Raw genomic sequence first — 18,786 nt, 5'->3', positions numbered from 1 at the left:
AGGAGGCAAAATTTCTACTGGTGTTCAGTAATCTGCATGCTGAAAGTAGGCTCTGAAAGCCTCTTCTTGGTTTTGAAAATTGTGTTCCCATGGAGTAACCATATTGCCTTATGACTGCCACATTTAAGCAGCAGCCATTGCAGATAATGTGCTTTCAGAGTTGTGGATCAATCTCCAATGGAACTGAGAACACTTGTGATAAAACAGTATGTATTTTCGCATTTTCCACATTGCTAGCTAAGATGATTTTTTGTCCTGAGAGACTTCAGAGATATCATTGCAGTGATGGATAATCCTCATGCATATCTCAATCCTTATGATAGGGTCTGATGGTCATGCATAGGGGCAAATAGTTAAGACTCACATGTTCCAATATCATTTGCAAGACCATTTTATGTTTAAACTTTTGTGGGGCCTTCCTTTCCCCTCTCTCCCACAACCCCCTTTTGTACTCTTTTTGAAGGTTGTCAGACCTATGATGACCACCTGGCTTCCAACCAAGAAGGAAGCAAATCCAAGAACGTGGTGAACTTGGGTGCAATAAGACAAGGCATGAAGCGCTTTCAGTTTCTCTTAAACTGCTGTGAGCCAGGAACAATCCCTGATGCCTCTATCCTGGCAGCTGCCCTCGATCTTGTAAGTAACTGCATGATGTTTCTTGAACACTCTTCACAACCAATAATTCAATAATGCATAAGCTGCGATGTGAAGTGGGAAGAGATTTTTAAAAACACACAAGGAAAGTATGCAATAAATGCTAAGTACAAACAAGGAAATTTTCGTGTATCTGCGAATATATACCTGGATAGGATATTTGATTTACTAGATTTGTGCTGCACCTAAAGAAAACAGCTCTTTTAATATTCAGATTTCTTTAAGGGTCCACATTTCACAACTATTACTAAGCCTCTATAAATGTCTTATAAACAGAAGACTGGTATATATGGCTCCAACTACTTTAACTCCACAGAGATGTTCAGCTGATGCTATAAATAATTGAAGCAAGCCATAGCTGTGAGTCTCAAGTAATTCACTGTGGGGGGCAGAAGGGTAGGGGAGTCTTCAAAGCTTTCTGGTATATGACTTATTCATCGAATGGTGATTTGTGGATCCAAGGCCTAGATGATCCAAGCCCAGCATAGATGATGATTTTTCAATCTTGCAGTTGCTTCAGCTACTTTGTTCTTCTTGCTTTCCTTGCATCTCATTCACCCTCTGTGCCTTTGGTTGGTTTTACAGCGATTGTGATTCAAATCACTGCTTTGGTATTTAAAATCCCTTGTATTGCATGGCATGTATTTCTGCACATGCACACACGTTTACAATTCATTAGCATTATCATGTCAGTTCAGCTTGGCAGCTTTCTACATGCATCAGTTATTAGACAGCAGCTAGATTCAGGGCTTATCCACACTTACCTTTTCCTCTGCACTTTGTAGGCAAAGGTCTGGGCGTTTTTTATTTATATTTTTGTCTGGCGCTTCTTTGCTCACTTCAACCAGTATTATTTCTCAGCATACAGTATTTTAAAAAATCAATTAAAACATTTAAAGTGGGGGGCTCTGATCCTGGAATCCTTTTTTTAGTCTTTGCAGAGACTCATTTCTAAGGGTCTACATACCATCACAACTTCAAAGCTACATACAGTATCTTCTTCCATATATAAAGTGGGGAGTGAGGCGAGAGGGGCTGCAGAATTAGTAAAATGACTTTCATCCATCCACATAGCCTCCCTGCCCCAGAGCCCAAGCACTATTTGTTTGGACCAGGTACAAACAGGTCACATACCACCCCCTCTCCCCTTGCCAAATAAAAGGTCTTGTCTGTTTCGAAAATTGATTGATAACTTATTAAGGTCTCTTTGTTTAAGCTCCATAGGTATTATTGTGGCTTGGTTTACAGCCAGTATATCGCATCCATACACAAATGACAACTAGCATTTATGCACCCATTCCCACTCCCATTTTGTCTGGAGCCTGGCTCATGCCTTTTTAGGAAACTTGTGAACTGTACAGACTCCCACTATCCCGTCTATCCGATGGATTCTGTGTCATGTGGTTTTTCTTGCCCGGGGATAGACAATACCAGCAAGGGACTAAGGGATGATGAGATTTGTAGTTCTCAAGTAAGCATGTTGCATGGGTAGGCAAACATCCCTGTTTCTCAAATTGCAAGTATTAAGAGTTTCAAATTACAAGCACCCTCTCTGGGCCTGAGCAAGTGGCAGGTAACTGTTCAGAACACTGCTTCTTCTCCAGCAATTGCTGCAAATCGCACATGGGCATGCCAAAAAGATACAGGGAAATAAGTTTGTATAGACACCTTCAAGCACATTCTTCAAATTCAACCTCAGTTTTCATCTTATGGGCTGCTTCCCTCTCCTTAACCTCTAGGGCTGAGTAAACTGCTGTCCCTCCTTCCCACAGTGCTTAGGCCTGCCCTGCACCTAGACTCATAGAATGGTAGAGTTGGAAGGGTCCACAAGTGCAGAAATATTTTGCCCAATGTGGCGCTCGAATCCATGATCCTGAGATAGAGAGTCTCATGCTCTACTGGATGACCTGTGTCCAAAGTGTTTAACTGGGAGTTCAGTTTTGCCTTTGTTTTATCTTGCCATATTTAAAAGCAGCGAAAGAACTGTAATGGAGGAATGGGGAGGCCATTTTGTAAGCAGAATTTCAAAGAAAGTGCCCATCTTGTTAGAACTTGTGGCGATGTTTTGCTTTCTGTTGTTGACCATGAGTGGAGTGGTAACCTGTGGTTCTTTTCAGCTATGCATCTCCTGGCTGATTCATTTCTCCTCATTTGTGGTGTGTTTCTCTGTGGTGTGAATCCATCCTTACCCATTCTGTCACACATCTTCATCTTTCTCTCGCTGCTTCTTCAGATTGCTCTGGGTGTAAGGTAAGCTATTGCAGGGTATTTTCATAATACCTTGACATTCAGCATGCTAATTTTCTCTGAGGACAATGCTTATAACACTTGCTTTATGTGTAAGGATGGGTCAACAGGAATTTGCATCACAAGTCCTTTTGACTGAGAGACCTCTTTAGGCATAAGATCCTGCAGGAATTAATTATGCAATCAAGAACTAAGGGCCCTGTTGCCAGGCAATGAACTCCTTTTGAGCAGACCAGGGACAAACCATAGCTTACAGTTTAAAGCATGTTTAACTTGGCATGCTTAGAACTGCACATACCTATTTCTTTAGGAAAATGAACCATGGGAATTCTGATCAGGGGCACGACATGGGAGTAGATGCTCCCTGCATTATGTCACCCCAAAACACCCCTCAAATGTGCTATTTGCACATGAAGGTGCTGGACCAGTTCCAAGCACCTTTATTAAAACACTTTGTCTAGTGGCTGGGAAAACCTGATTTAGAACTCGGGGAACCCATGGCCATCCATATGTTGTTGGACTTCTCAGCCCAAGCTTGCATGACCATGCTCAAGGATGATGGGTTTTGTAGTCCAACAACATTTGGAAGACCACAGGTTCCCTCATCCCTCATGCTCTATAGTAGTTTTTCTCAGTTTTGAACTCAAGGTTGTCTTCTAAATGTACTCTTCTGTTCCATGCCCCTCTCTCCCACTAAGCAACAGCAAACTGCTTGGCACATGAACACTCAGAATCTGACCAGGCGAGCCTGATGGCTCTCTGCAGTCTTATTGTTGCTGTTGCTATTTACTTAGTAAATTTGTATTCTATCCTTCATCCGTAGGTCTCAGGCCATTTCACAGCATAAAAATACAATATGTATATATAATGAATAGAACAAAGTAGAATATGGACTTGCTTCAAGACCTGTTTGCATTTGAGGCTGGTTTGGTGGGAATGTCTCCTAAGGCACCTTTTGCCATGAAGGAATGCCCTGCCCTGGAATATTCATTTGGCTTCCACTATAGCATTCAGACTTTCCATTCCCAGCTGAAAACGTTTTTGTCCGGACAGGCATTTGGTCTGTTAGATACTTAAAGTTTGTTCTCTTGCCCTCCTCCACCCAATGCTCTTGTTCTCTCTTATTATTTGATTGGTGTTATATGCTGGTTTTTGTTTTTCATTTTTATTAACATTTTTTATGTCTTACTGAATTCTGTTGGGTTGTTTTTTGTGGATTGTTGTTTTGCATTTTGCATTGGATCTCATTGTGAATTGCCTTGAGTGTCTCATATTGGGACAGAAAGACAGGATAATTTCAAAGAAGGAATATATTCATTTTTACCCACAGCTGCATGGTAAGGTTCTGTGGGCCGGGGAAGTAACCCTACATAGGTGCTAGAAGACAACCAGAACCCCATTCATGTGCTACTCACATGTGTATGAATCTGGAGTTAGTGGGGCTGCACTTTTAGCCCCTCCCTTGATGTTGAGTGATTTTCCTCTAACTGCGTGATAGGCATGGTTGTCTGTAGAGAGACCCCCCAGCATGCAAGTTCTTGTCTGCATTGGACGAAGTAGATGTAACCCCAGGGTCATCAGAATCAATACAGTAACATTTTAATAGAACCAGGCTCCCTCCCAGACACACACACACACACACACACACACACACACACACGTTTTATAATCAGACCAACAAGTGTGTGTTTAAAAAACACACAAGAAGATCTTGTTGCACCTTAAGAACTAATAAATACACCGTGACATAATCTCTTCTGGGCCATAGCTGTTTCATCAAATATGGATTTGCAGCAGAATCAAGGGCTGATGGAGCCAATACCTGTGGAATGGTCTCTCTAACTTTTTAATTAATGGACTTTGGGGATGTATCATATTAAGAAATTAAATATGTAGCCTTTGCAAGTGAGAGATTCAGCTGGAGAGGTTGTGGAGAGGTTATTATTACTCGTGTTGTGGATTTACCACAAACCATAGGGCAGTAGTCAAGTAAGTTTCAAGTAGAACCACTGAAATTAATGGGTATGACTATGTTAGTAACATTAATTTCACTGGGTCTACTCTGAGTAAAACTTAGTTTAGTACAACCCATAGATCTTATTGCAAAGTGTCCTGTCATATTTGAATGCAATCCAGGAGTTAGCACAAAATTGAATTAAAATGTGCATCACAAGAAGAGATAAGAGGAACGATAAACAAGGTGAGTATTATTTCAAAATGTACTTGTGATTGTGACACCAGTAACTATGGTTTGCCGTAAATCAGGAAGTTGCTAATTGAATTGAGACGGGGAACATCAAAAGAAGGGGGGAATGTGAGCACATAGCTTGTTCTTATAGTGCCAAACCAAGGTGAACTGGCCTAATGTTTTATGAGCTAGGAACTGCTCCAGTCTGAATTGCTTACTATATTGGATCCAAATGTCTGCAGCATTCAGGTCAACCTAGATGAAAAAGTCTTTGCACCTTTTATTCCTGGAGGCTCTAGACCAGGAATTTTCAGTCTGATGCCTTTGCGTGCCATGACATCCATCAAGGCTTCCAGTGGTAGCCCTAGGCAGGTATCATGGACTATGACTTTCATCGTTGTTGTGAAGCAGGACCTGGAGGAATTTTACCCTTATGCTTTTCACATAATCAGTTATCCATACAATCAGTTATCAGTTATCAATATATTCATATAACCAGATATTTCTACAGTGATTTTATAATCCATGTTTGAATCGTGAAAGCTTCTACTTAGCCTAATAGCAAATTGCTTAGATCTGAGAAATCCGAAATGAACTTTGTCCCAGTATCTCCTTGTTCTCTCCCTATCTCACTGAACAAGAAAGGGGGAAGCGATAAATCTGATGTGCTGGCACATTTCCCCCCTTGTCCAGACAAGGTCTGAGCAGTGAAACAGGAAACCGCAGAATGTCCCTTATAGCAGATGGCCGCTTAGGAGCTCAACAGCCAAAGTTCCTCTTTACCCTAAGTTTCTATTCCTTGCTATAAATCTGGGGGAAAGGTCGGACTGGTGTTCAAACTAAAAAGCAGAAGTTGGGAGAGAACTCTTTGTACGGTCAGGAGCAAGGCTTGTATGCACTCATTAGCTTATTTTGCTGCCGTTCGCAATTGTATCCTATTATGTCATGATCTGTGATGTATGTACTCAGGTATAAAAGCCCCTGGGCGATAGGGCTCAGGGCCCAGTCTTTTGGAAAAGATTCCACTGGGTCAATTATTGCTCAGAAATAAACCTCACTTTCCTTTTCTCCAATTGCTGCGTCTGTCAATTCTTGGAGTATCTGAATTGGTCACTGGTACCTTTTAAAATCCTTGCAACAGTTATACAACTGTTGTAGCCCTTCTAGAAAGTAACTTATGGGGCAAAATGTGCAGGTACCTTCTAAGTTATTTCTGTGCAATGAGAGTGGTGTATATTTTTCCTACTCCTGAGGAATGCTACCTGTTTTTATTAGAAGTGACAGCATCTCTCTCTCCCTGTGTGATCTCCACAATAAGGACCAGCAGCAAATAGCTGGTTTCCCATAGTAAGCATAAGGTTGTCAGGGATGGTTGTCTCTCTTATATTGTGTTATGTCATGCTTCCCACTGCAGCCACTTTGGGTTGTGGCACACACCTTCTATTGCCGACATAGGAACCAACTCCTAGGGGCCGAGGTCCCTTCACCCCACCAATAAAGTATTTGAGGGGGCTGCATCTCAAAAGTTGATGGACATTGCCATTCAAATGGTGTGTGTGCACCACATCATGTGATTGATTATGTGGAGTATTGTTTCCTATCCCCATCCCCAATATTTTATTCACGTTGGCAAACCTGATGGCAGCCATTTTGAGACTGGCACCCCCAGCACTCTCAGATTTAAAATGTACCCACTGGTCAAAAAAGAGTGATGACTACCTGCTCTAGAATCATGGAAACGGCACTGCCTGAAGATCAGGGGCATGCCATTTAAAGGTTTTGAGTAGGAATATAAAAAAGCAGTCTTGTCTTCAGAACTTTCATTGGGAATATCAGCAACCTGGCTGTGGGTGTTGCAATTCAATTCAGTGGATACTTGCTCCTAAGAAAGCAAAATCAGTATATTTAATAATAGCACTTAACAGATTTTCTCTAAATAACTGAAGAGAAACTGTAACTATGGCATTGCTTGTTTGGTTGAAGCCATCATCAAATTGATATTATAGGCTACTTCTACCCTTGTCATCTAATGAATTGGCATGACCACATGAGCGATCTATCATATTTGACTCAGTAAACTACCTTGTAGCTGAATTATGAAATCTAAATCCTGTCAGTTTGAGTATATAAATTGGTACCACATTTTTTTTAGAAATGTTTGGGTTTTTAAAAACTGTTAATGACATTTTCACAACACATTCTAGGAGGCACCAGTGGTAGCAAGAGCAGCCCTTTTCCTGGAATGTGCTCGCTTTGTTCACCGCTGCAACCGTGGCAACTGGCCAGAGTGGATGAAGGGACACCATGTGAACATCACTAAAAAGGGTCTTTCCCGTGGGCGCTCCCCAATAGTGGGGAACAAACGTAACCAGAAGTTACAGTGGAATGCGGCCAAGCTCTTCTATCAATGGGGAGATGTAAGTTCAACCTTTCTCTCTCTCTCTCTCTCTCTCTCTCTCTCTCTCTCTCGTAATCAACATTATTCAGAAACATTTGTGTTTAGTTCTGAACATTCCATATTGCTTTCTAGACCAATCTGGAAACAGGAAACAGGTACATGCTAGAAACCTGGAAGTCAGAGTAGCCACCTTCAGAAGTTATCCTCCACCAGCCTGCGTCACATGAGCAGAGCAGTACCATGTGCAATGCCTTCTGGTGCATGTGACCTGGATGGCTGCCACTTTGCCTTTCAAAGGTCTTTCTCAGTGGTGTTTTATGAGATGCTTTGGGAGAAGGCAAGTAAGCGAGAGAGCCAGCCAGCCCAGCCCAACAAGTGTCACTGGTTTCAGCTGGTGAGGATGGTAATGGTGAGCTGAGAGCTGTCATTGGGAATGACTGGGTGGGGGACCTGTCACCACTCCTTTCTTCATCTACAGCCTGAGACAGTCTCCTGATTCTGCCTAATGATAGAAATGGCCAATGAAGGAAGGGGGGGGAAAGCTGAGATAAGGATGCAGCGTGGGGAGAGAATATTCATTCAGTTCAGTTACATGTACTTTTAAGTTTAAGTTGGGTGAGAAGGACTAAAGGGATTGCACAGTTGAACTCCATCTTCCTTATTAATTTCTTTTTTAATAACACCTGCACATATAAAGCTTACCTGGAGAGGAGGATTCCAGCTTTTTCTTCTTAGTACAGTTGCATTTGACTTTATTTAGTTCTTTTCATTTTAGCTTCTCATTTTTCATTTTAGTTTCTCATTTTTCAGCTTGCTGTGTTTCTGCATCAGTTTGCAGTTTTTTAAAAGTCCTCATGAAAATTTGTATAAGACTTTGTTTTATGTGATATAATGATTACATAGAATATGATTTGAATTTGTTATATGATCCATTCTGGGATTTATGTGTGCTGCAGAGGGAGGTAGAAATCTAATAAATAAAAAAGAGTTCCTGGTTTGACTGTTGCTTCTGCCTTAAGGCAAATCACTCTATGCTGGGCTTGTTCCTCAGTCTTCAATATGTGGGTAATGATGCTGAACTGCCTTATGGGACTCTCGTAAGGATTATCGAAGTACTTGAAGCATTTTAAAGTACTGTATAAATGTTAAGTTTTATGATAATAATCTATTCTATTTTCAAATTTTGAACCAGTTCAATATAAACAGAAACATGTTAAAAAATGGAAACTAATGGAGTTTGAACCCTTTGGATCATTTAAATTAGAGGCGTGCCCTGGCCACCAGATTGGGTTCAGACCAAATATTTTAGAGGCTATGTCTTTCCCTTTTGACAGAACTGGATGGAATTTGGAGTCATACCAGCCCTTCCAGAGTGGATAAAGCTTGCCAATTTATGGACAAATCAGCCCAGGTGCTAGGCACTGTTTGAAGCTTAATTTTGTTTAAAAAGCAGTGGGGACCCTGAATCTCCCTAAGTGTTTTGTGGGCAAATTGGTCTGAAAATTGCAGGCATGAGAGAGATGCCCCTGGGTAAGAAACCTGCCAAATTGTAGATAAATAAGTAAAGGAGATTTGGAGCCAAACTTGATTTTAGTTTGAGAAGAACTAAAAGAGTTTAGGGACGCGGATGGCGCTGTGGGTAAAACCTCAGCGCCTAGGACTTAGAATCATAGAGTTGGAATAGACCACAAGGGCCATCGAGACTTGCCGATCGCATGGTCGGCAGTTCGAATCCCCGCGGCGGGGTGAGCTCCCGTTGCTTGGTCCCTTCTCCTGCCCACCTAGCAGTTCGAAAGCACCCTTAAAAGTGCAACTAGATAAATAGGTACCGCTTTATAGCGGGAAGGTAAACGGCGTTTCCGTGTGCTGCGCTGGTGCTGGCTCACCAGAGCAGCTTCGTCACACTGGCCACGTGACCCGGAAGTGTCTGCGGACAGCGCTGGCCCCCGGCCTCTTAAGTGAGATGGGCGCACAACCCTAGAGTCTGTCAAGACTGGCCCCTACGGGCAGGGGTACCTTTACCTTTAAAAGAGTTTTGTTTTCTGTGTAAAACATTCTCTTACTGCAAGCTTAACCTTTCAGGCATAACAGAGCTCCCCTCTCTGCCCTCTCACCTCTTGATATCTTCCTTAAGCTTAGAGAGGTATGCTCAGCTCTGAAAATCTCCTCCTTCCCACATTGTTTCCCTCAGGGTAGAGACTTGAGCAAAGCTGCTCCACCTCCCCTCAGCACCCTGGTGTTTTCCCTATGTGGTAAGCTTAGAGACATAGTTTTTTTTTAGTAGATGGTTGTCTGCAATGTTTTAATGCCAGGGTCACTGAGGCCCCTCTAAGTGCTTTACAGTTCTCTGTTTCAACTCATGCAGCCTCTTACAGATCCCCTCTTTACCTTGAACAAGCTGCAGAACAGTCCCACCTGATAAATCCCACCTGATAAATTTGCAAACACCCCTAATCTCAGTCTTTAACTCTTTCAAGCACACCGGCCATGTTCTTTATTTGAAACCTCCAGCTCTCTGGTGAAGCTTTGCTACCCTAAGTTACCTTTGTAACACTTCATTATTTTCCTTCTTTTGTTTCTCTTGGCAGGCAATTGGCATCCGTCTCAACGAACTCTGCCATAGTGAGAGTGAGAGCCCAGCCAATCTGCTGGGCCTCATTTATGATGAGGAGACCAAGCGAAGACTGAGAAAGGAGGATGAGGAAGAAGACTTTTTAGATGACAGTAAGGAGACTCCCTTTACTACAAGAACCCCCGCTTGTAAGAATCTCTGCTTTAGGAACACTTAATTCTTTTTTATTTTCCTCTTTCATTCCCTTTCCACCCAATTGTATTCCACACTTACCTCCCTTTCCCTCTCTATCTATCTGTGCAAAGATGTAACATGTCATGTAGTGGTAGCAGCAGCAAAAAGGAATTGGATCCACAGAACAAGGAGAATAAGACTTTAATTCAGTGCAGCTAGTCATGTTCAACAGATAGTGGGACTTACCTTTCAATCTGCACCCAAATATTACTTCCAGCAGGTTCAGAGGAGTCTGGATGAGCATTACAATGCAGACACAGGCATGCACCTGAACTCTTATTGGCTCTTGTGTGCCATGGACCATATATCTGTGGTAGTTAGAGATGAAAGTCAAATTTGGTTCTCTTTGCATTTAAAGGTAAAGGTAAAGGACCCCTGACAGTTAAGTCCAGTCACGAACAACTCTGGGGTTGCAGTGCTCATCTCACTTTACTGGTTGAGGGAGCCAGCGCACAGCTTCTGGGTCATGTGGCCAGCATGACTAAGCCGCTTCTGGCGAACCAGAGCAGTGCACGGAAACGCCGTTTACCTTCCCGCCGGAGCGGTACCTATTTATCTACTTGCACTTTTTGGCATGCTTTCAAACTGCTAGGTAGGCAGGAGCTGGGACCAAGCAATGGGAGCTCACCCCATCGCAGGGATTCAAACTGCCAACCTTCTGATTGGCAAGCCCTAGGCTTTGGAGTTTAGACCACATTTAAAGGTGATTTTCCTTAATTTGTACTTTCCAAAAAAATATGTGAACACAGCCAACTTCCAAGATTCACACTTCTCTTAATTTCGCAATAAAAGCCAAGTAGTCAGTACAGAAATACGTATGCCAGGGTAAAGTGTGCATAAAAATGCATATAGCATAAAAAGTATTATATTAGGGGAAATTGCATAGAAATGTGTGTGTGCTTGGAGAAATTTGCACTAATGTGCTGGTGCAGTTTCATGTGGACTTTAGTGGGGGGAAATCCACAAACTGCCATGGAAATAAGATGAACTTATTACTGGAAAAGTGAGAAAAAGAGAAAGATTTACCCATCTCTGATGGTATTACACATTAGTTGCATGAAGAAGGTCTGGTGTTCTGTTCTGGCATTGACATTTACAATAATTTCACATGGCAATGCCTGGAAATACCATTTTTGTGCCTGAGAACTTGGAGAGCTGCTGCCAGTCAGAGTACATCAGGGATGGGGAACCAGCTTCCATCAGCCCCATCTTGCATGGCAATGGCCAGGGATGGTGGGAGATGCAGTTCAACAATATCTGGAGGATCTTAGATTCCCCACCGCTGGAGTGGACAGTAATGGTTTAGATAGACCAATGACCTTACTCAACAGAAGGCAACTTTTTATGTCCAGCACTGCCTCTGGATGTGGCTCTCCTTGAATTGAATTGACCAACCATGAATAAAATTGATTGAACTCTGTTAGCTTTTGGATGACTGTTTGCCAGGTTGTTTTGATGGTCCTCCTTTCAAAAACACTGGTCATGTTTTATGTATGTAGTCCATATATAGTGAAAGTGGGCAAATAAGTATTTAATTAATTACATACAAAGATCCTGATCCTGAAGGGAACCTGCTGAGATTTTTAGTCAGTTTCCTCTGTTGCGTCCAAAAGTGTACACCGACCAGATCATTACAGGTGCTCCCTTAGAAGCCACAACTGTGACAAATTTATGACAGATCTGCAGAAACTATTAGTTCTTAACTGAGACAATGTCATTTTAAGAACTATAAGTGGAACCTTAATGCTATAAATTATGTGGATGAGATAGCCTTCCAGATATAAGATAGTATTCATCTCCATTCCCTTAATATTTACACACCAGAACCAAAACTAAATGGAAATTAGGTTAGTGTAAACTAGATATCAAATGTTCATGTGTTCATTGCATTAGAAACATGGAAAACAGGACGTCGTATAATGCAGTGTTACAATAGTACATATTCTTTATGAAGGCAGGAAGTTTTTAAAATCAAAATGAATATGCAGAACATGACAAGACCTCATGCCAATACAGAGTGCAGTTTACACTGATGTTCAGTTCAATATCCTCTCCAAACATCATATTTGTGTGTGAGCTCGCGCTACTGTTTTCCAAAAAGCATGTAATCCATTAGAGCTTTTTGTAAGTTTGTTGGCTTTGTTCTACAATTGCAATGTTCTAAGAACAGGGACGCAGGTGGCACTGTGGGTTAAACCACAGAGCCTAGAATTTGCTGATCAGAAGGTCGGCGGTTCGAATCCCCGTGACAGGGTGAGCTCCAGTTGCTCGGTCCCTGTTCCTGCCCACCTAACAGTTCGAAAGCACATCAAAGTGCAAGTAGATAAATAGGTAGCACTCCAGCGGGAAGGTAAACGGCATTTCCGTGCGCTGCTCTGGTTTGCCAGAAACGGCTTAGTGATGCTGGCCACATGACCTGGAAGCTGTACGCCAGCTCCCTCGGCCAATAAAGTGAGATGAGCACCGCAACCCCAGAGTTGGTCACGACTGGACCTAATGGTCAGGGGTCCCTTTACCTTTACCTTTTAAGAACAGATTAGTAAAAAGCTATGGAGGAATGCTAGTATAAATATTTGGGTTAGAATCCTAGTTAAAATATGTAATTAATGGAGCCAGGTGTTGTCTTCTCTCTTTACATAGACATAGTTTGAAGTTTAAAGCAGGAGGATATGTAGAGGGGTCTTTATCTTCACCCTCACATTGCAAACATTGCTCAAGTTGCTGTCTACATGGAGTAAAATTGGAGGTATTTAATGGAGTAAAATTGGAGATATTTAATGGGACTAGGTAGGTCTAGCTGCATGACTGCTTCTTTATGGGTGAACATAGAGAACAAAGTGGGATATCTAAATCAGAGAGGTGTGGGCATCTAGAATTTGACATCCCTCCTGAACATATCTGTCAGGGGTTCAGGAGCAGAGGCAAGGGTAAGGGAGGAAACAGAGAGCGAGGGGGAGGAGGCAGAAGAAAAGATGAGTGATGACGACGACCCGAGATCTCCGAGTCTTTCCAGTGAATCAGAAGATTCACAGAAAGGAGCACCAGTGGCCAGGGCAAGGGGGGGCCTAGGGGGACACCCCAGGAAGATAGAGCCAGAGGGGACTCAGAGGAGAGCAGTTGGAAATCGGGACCAGCGTCACCGCCAGAGAGCAGGGAAGAGGAAGGGCGCCAGGGATCTAGCGCTGGCAGCTCACAACAGGGGGGAGGGCACGAGTCAGGAGTGGCCACACCTCCATCGGGGAGCGAAGAAACGGTCAGACGGAAAGTGGAAGGTTGGGCGCGCGCGCCAAGTTCAAATGCACAGGAAAGTGACGCAGTAGGCAGCCCGGAAAGGGAGCCAGGTCCTAAAGCCCGGCGCAAGGAGACAGGAGGTTCCGGGGGGTCGGCGTCAGAAGAATCCCGGAAGGAAGAGACCCCGGGGGGCAGAGGGACCCAGAGGAGAACAGTCAGGCGGAAAAGGTGGAGCAGGGCTAGGATATTAAGTTGGTGCACAAGGGGCGGAGACTCAGACGGAGCTTCGCCGATCTAACCACTAGACGTAGAGTTGCACGCAGCAGCTTGAGAATGGAAACTGTAACTCAATAAAGACTTTTACTTAATGATCGCTGGCTAGCGTGATCCTCTGTGAGCTAGGATCTGGAAGCAGCTCTGACAGTAAGCTCCGTCTCTAATTGTGGGCATCTACGGCCTCAAGGAGAGGAGAGAAAGCGGGTGCCTACTAGCGAGCTCACGAACGGCAGACAACATGACGGCTGAGCAGCAGATAGCGGAACTCAGAGAAGCAGTGTCACAACTGAATGCCGAGGCTCTCGCATCCAGGAAGAGAGAGGAGGAGGCAGCTGCCGCCTACAGGGATCTCCAGGTCAGGTTGGACATGCTTACGAAGCAAGGGCAACTGACACCCAAACAGGAGGGAATTGGGTTGGGGAGACGAACAGGCGGTCTGGTCTCTCACTTCGATGGGAACCTGCAACAGTACCCCAACTTTAGAGCAGATGTAATGTGTGCACTGCAACTGCTGAACAAAGACTTTAGAGATGAACAAGAGAAAGTGGGATTCATCATGTCCCATTTGCATGGAGATGCTAAAGCATGGCTGTGCAATTTGTGGAGGGATAAGGATCCGGCGCTCCAAAATGCGGATGCCTTTATTAAAGCGATGGATGGGTGCTTTTTATCAAGCATTGACGTGGATCTTGCTCGGCAGCAGATACATGGACTGAAGCAAGGGAGGGCTAGCGTAAGGCAGTACCATGCCCGCTTTTTCGCTTTGGTCAGTGCCCTGGAATGGGACAGAGATTCGGCTCCGGTAAGAGACCTGTTTTGGGAGGGATTGCACGGCTCGGTTAAAGATGAAATTGCGAGGGGGGAGAGACCCCGGACCACGCAGGAGATCGTTCAGAGGGCGCTGGCGGTGGGGGTGCGGCTGGAAGAACGTCCGTGGAGCAGGGACGAAGGGCGTGGAGGGCGCGAACCAGCCAGGGGCTCCTCCTTCCTTCCCAGAGAAGCAGCGCGTGCGCAATCCACGCCTCCGCCTGGAGGAGGGACCGAACCTATGGAGGTTGGAAGTGCAAGGGCTCAGTCAGCAGCCAGAGCCCTAGCACCGGCAGCAGTGAAAGCGAAGCCTCCTAGAGGGAACAGGAAGTGTTACATCTGCGATGATCCGCAGCATATGGCGAAAGAGTGTCCCCGGAGGCTCCACCAGCACACTGCAGCCTCAGCAATGGTAACTGCAGCAACGCAGCAGGGAAACGACGGAGTCTGGCTGGAGGAAGAGGCACTGGGGCCCAGCCAGACGTGTCAGTGAAGAAGTCCCCAGAGATTTTACAGCCCATGGACCCCCTCCCGCCCAAACCAGTAGTGAGGCTCACCGCATCGCTCCAGCTGCCCAATGGAATCACCATGGACGTGCCAATCACCATTGACTCAGGAAGCAATGCGGACTTTATAGGGCAGGACTTTGTCGACCGGCACGCTATACAGTTGCTGCCTGCCACGCTGCCCCTGCAGGTTGTCACGGTGGATGGCAGGGAGCTGCTAGGGGGGCAAGTGGTGAAGCAGACGCCACCAATGGTGATGCGACTTGGGAATCACAGGGAAATCATCAGCTTCAACGTCACTCAACTATCGGACACGCCCATTGTATTGGGCATGAGTTGGCTGGACAAGCACAGCCCAACGCTGGCTTGGTACCAGAGGCAGCTGACCTTCGGCTCTTCCTTTTGTGCTGAACACTGCATCGTGCCCCGGCAGGAAGGAGAGGAAGAGGAGTCACAGCTGCAGCTAGGCACGCTGCAAGCGGTTCCCCACAAGTACGCAGAATTTTTGGAGGTTTTCTGCGAGAAGGAGGCAGACAGGCTACCCCCCCACAGACCATATGACTGCAAAATTGACCTGCTGCCGGGGGCGGCGCTGCCCAAAGGGAAGCTGTATTCCATGTCTGAGGACGAACTGCAGGAACTCAAAGAGTTCATAGATCATAATTTGGAGCGCGGTTTCATCCGAGAGTCCAAGGCAGCGGGGGGCAGTCCTGTATTCTTTGTTAAGAAGCGGGGCACGCCCCCAAAAAGGCTTGTGGTGGACTATCGCATCTTAAACAGTGTGACCAAGCCATCGGACTTCCCCATGCCTCGAATCGACGACCTCCTCGCAAAGGTACGGAAGGGCAGCGTGTTCACCAAGTTGGACCTGCGAGGGGCGTACAACCTCATTCGCATGCGGGAAGGAGATGAGTGGAAGACAGCCATGTTCACGCCCCTGGGCACCTACGAATATAGAGTTATGCCTTTTGGATTGCAAAATGGCTCCCACGTTTTTCAAGCGTTCATGCATCACGTGTTGGCCGGGCTCCTCTACAAGACGTGCGTCTGTTTCTTGGATGACATCCTGATCTTTTCGGAATCGCAGCAGGAACATGACAGACACGTCAAGGAAGTGCTGAGCAGACTACAGCAGCATAGGCTTTACGCCAAGCTGGAGAAGTGCCAATTCGACGTGACGGAGGTGGATTTCCTGGGCTACAAGTTGTCTGACAAGGGGCTCGCCATGGACAGCGCCAAGGTTCGAGCAGTGTTGGATTGGAAAAGCCCACGCAACCGGAAGGAGGTCCAACGGTTTGTCGGCTTCGCGAACTTCTATCGCAAGTTTATCAAAGGCTTTGCCATGCAGACAGCGGCCATCACGGACACGCTCAGCTCCAAGAAAAAGAAGTTCATCTGGACAGAGCAGGCGGAGCAGTCCTTTCAGGCACTCAAGCGTCTCTTCGCGTCGGAAGAGCAGCTGCTTCATGTCAACCCCAGCAGGCCGATGAGGGTGGAGACAGACGCTTCGGACAGAGCCGTGGGAGCAGTCCTGCTGCAGAAAGACCCGCAGGGGGTTTGGAGGCCGGGAGCGTTTTACTCCAGGAAGCTCAGCAAGTCCGAACAGAACTACACCATCTGGGACAGGGAGTTGCTGGCCATTCATGCAGCGTTCAAAGCGTGGAGGCACTTCCTGATCGGCGCCAAGCACACGGTGCAGGTCTGCACGGACCACAAGAATCTGGAGCACTGGCGCACGGCACAGTTCCTGAACCAGAGGCAGATACGTTGGGCTGAGTTCTTTGCGAACTTCGACTTCCGAATAGAGTATGTCCCGGGGGACACCAACATCATGGCGGATGCTCTCTCCCGTAAGCCGCAGTATCTGGGGGAGGCAACGCCAGCGGCCGCCATGCACATCTTCGCACCAACAGTGTGGGCGTGCGCTGCGGCAACAGTTGACCTGGAGGCGGTGCGACGAGCGTTGCAGGATGACTCCTTCGCGCAAGCAAAGATGGCAGAGGTGCACAGGGGCACGGCAGCGACCGACGAGTTCCAGCTGCGAGATGGATTGCTCATCCGTAAAGGGGCCATCTACGTGCCGGGAGACGAACTTCGCGCTAAGGTACTGCAGCAGCTGCACGACGCGCCCACTGCCGGGCACTTTGGCAAGGAGAAGACGGTGGAATTAGTCGCCAGAGACTTCTGGTGGCCCGGAATGAGAGGGGAAGTCGCGGACTACGTAGCGAGGTGTGACACCTGCCAGAGGGCCAAACCAGTGCACAGGCCGCCGGCCGGACTCTTGGAACCGCTGCAAACTCCGGTCGAACCATGGGAGAGAGTGGCCCTGGACTTTGTCACGGATCTGCCCAGCTCGAGGGGCAAGACGGCCGTGCTGGTGGTGGTGGACTTGTTCTCCAAGATGGCACATTTCATTCCGTGTGCTAAGGTGGCCACGGCGGAACAAACCGCCAAACTGTTCATAGACCACGTGTTCAAGGTTCACGGTCTGCCGCGGTCTATTCTGTCCGACCGAGGGCGACAGTTCATCTCGAACTTCTGGCAGAAGCTGATGGGCTTCCTGAACGTCAAGATCAACCTGGCGTCGGCTAGACACCCGCAGACCAACGGGCAAGCGGAGCGGGTCAATGCCATCATGCAGCAGTACCTGAGATGTTATGCGAATCAACAGCCTGCGACGTGGGTGGATTACCTGCCTCTCGCCGAGTTCGCCTACAACAACACGAAGCACGTGTCCACGGGGGTCACGCCGTTCTTCGCCAACAACGGGAGGCACCCCAGAACCTTCCCGGGACTGGAAAGAATGGGGGAGGGGGAGCCGCAGACAGCAGATGCGTTCGCGTCGGAGTTGCAGGAGGTCCACAATCAGCTGCGGCGGCACCTGGAGCTGGCCAAACACGCATACAAGGTACAAGCGGACAAACACAGAAGGGTTGGCGAAGAGATCCATGTGGGTGACTGGGTCTGGTTAGCAGCCCACGCAGTGCCGGCCAGGTCGTTGGCGAAGAAGAAACTAGGGCATAAGCAACTGGGGCCCTACCAAGTCGAAGAGCAGGTCAACCCGGTGGCTTTCAGGCTGGTGCTTCCGGAGGGTTCCAGGATGCATCCGGTGTTCCACAGATCGGTGCTCACTCCCTACAAGGCACCGCACAGGTTTCAGGAACCAGGAACGGCACCGAGTCCGCTCAGAGAAAGAACCGGGCACGCGGGAGTGGCACAGGAGGAGCGCATCAACGAAGTCACGGAGATTTTGGACTCCAGATGCGGGGAAGAGGGGGTAGAATACCTTCTCGCCAAGGAGGGCACCCCGGCCAGTGCGAACAGCTGGGTGCCGGGCTATGCTTTGGACGAACCTCTGCTCAAAGAAGAGTTTCATGCCCTCTTCCCACATAGGCCAATGCCAGAAGACTTTTTCGACGACTGGCTTTTCACGCCCACGCTTTCAGCCAGCACGTTCCGGGGGTTCGACTCGGAGGAGGAACCGATACGAGACGCCCGTTCCCCGGAGGGGTCACCCTCGGGATCTGCCTCAGAACCCTCGTATTGGTGGGACGATAGACCAGAGGAGCAGTGGCGCAGAAAGTGGCTGGAGGGTCCAGGACGAGCAACGCCGCCAGGAGGAAGCGAGGGAGAGACGGACATGGACGTTTTCGGGGACGACCCAGGTTTCGAG

General features: G+C 46.8%; 1 protein-coding gene across 14 annotated transcripts in view; it reads left to right on the top strand.

The window, feature by feature from the left end:
• UNC80 (unc-80 homolog, NALCN channel complex subunit) overlaps positions 1 to 18,786 on the top strand; it is a 160,464-nt gene that overhangs the window by 62,022 nt on the left and 79,656 nt on the right. For 9 of the 14 annotated variants that reach the window (XM_081189821.1, XM_081189820.1, XM_081189825.1 and 6 more), the window contains 3 exons: positions 464 to 636; positions 7,294 to 7,506; positions 10,076 to 10,247. In XM_081189821.1, coding sequence (XP_081045947.1) covers positions 464 to 636; positions 7,294 to 7,506; positions 10,076 to 10,247 — 558 coding nt within the window. The remainder of the gene's footprint in view (positions 1 to 463; positions 637 to 7,293; positions 7,507 to 10,075; positions 10,248 to 18,786) is intronic. The other 5 variants (XM_081189824.1, XM_081189832.1, XM_081189828.1 and 2 more) reach the window with 1 other exon arrangement.

Source organism: Podarcis bocagei (genome assembly GCF_964188305.1).
Source record: "Podarcis bocagei genome assembly, chromosome: 1".
Taxonomy (NCBI): domain Eukaryota; kingdom Metazoa; phylum Chordata; class Lepidosauria; order Squamata; family Lacertidae; genus Podarcis; species Podarcis bocagei.
Note: the sequence above shows the minus strand (reverse complement) of the source record. Positions and strands in the feature narration are given on the sequence as shown.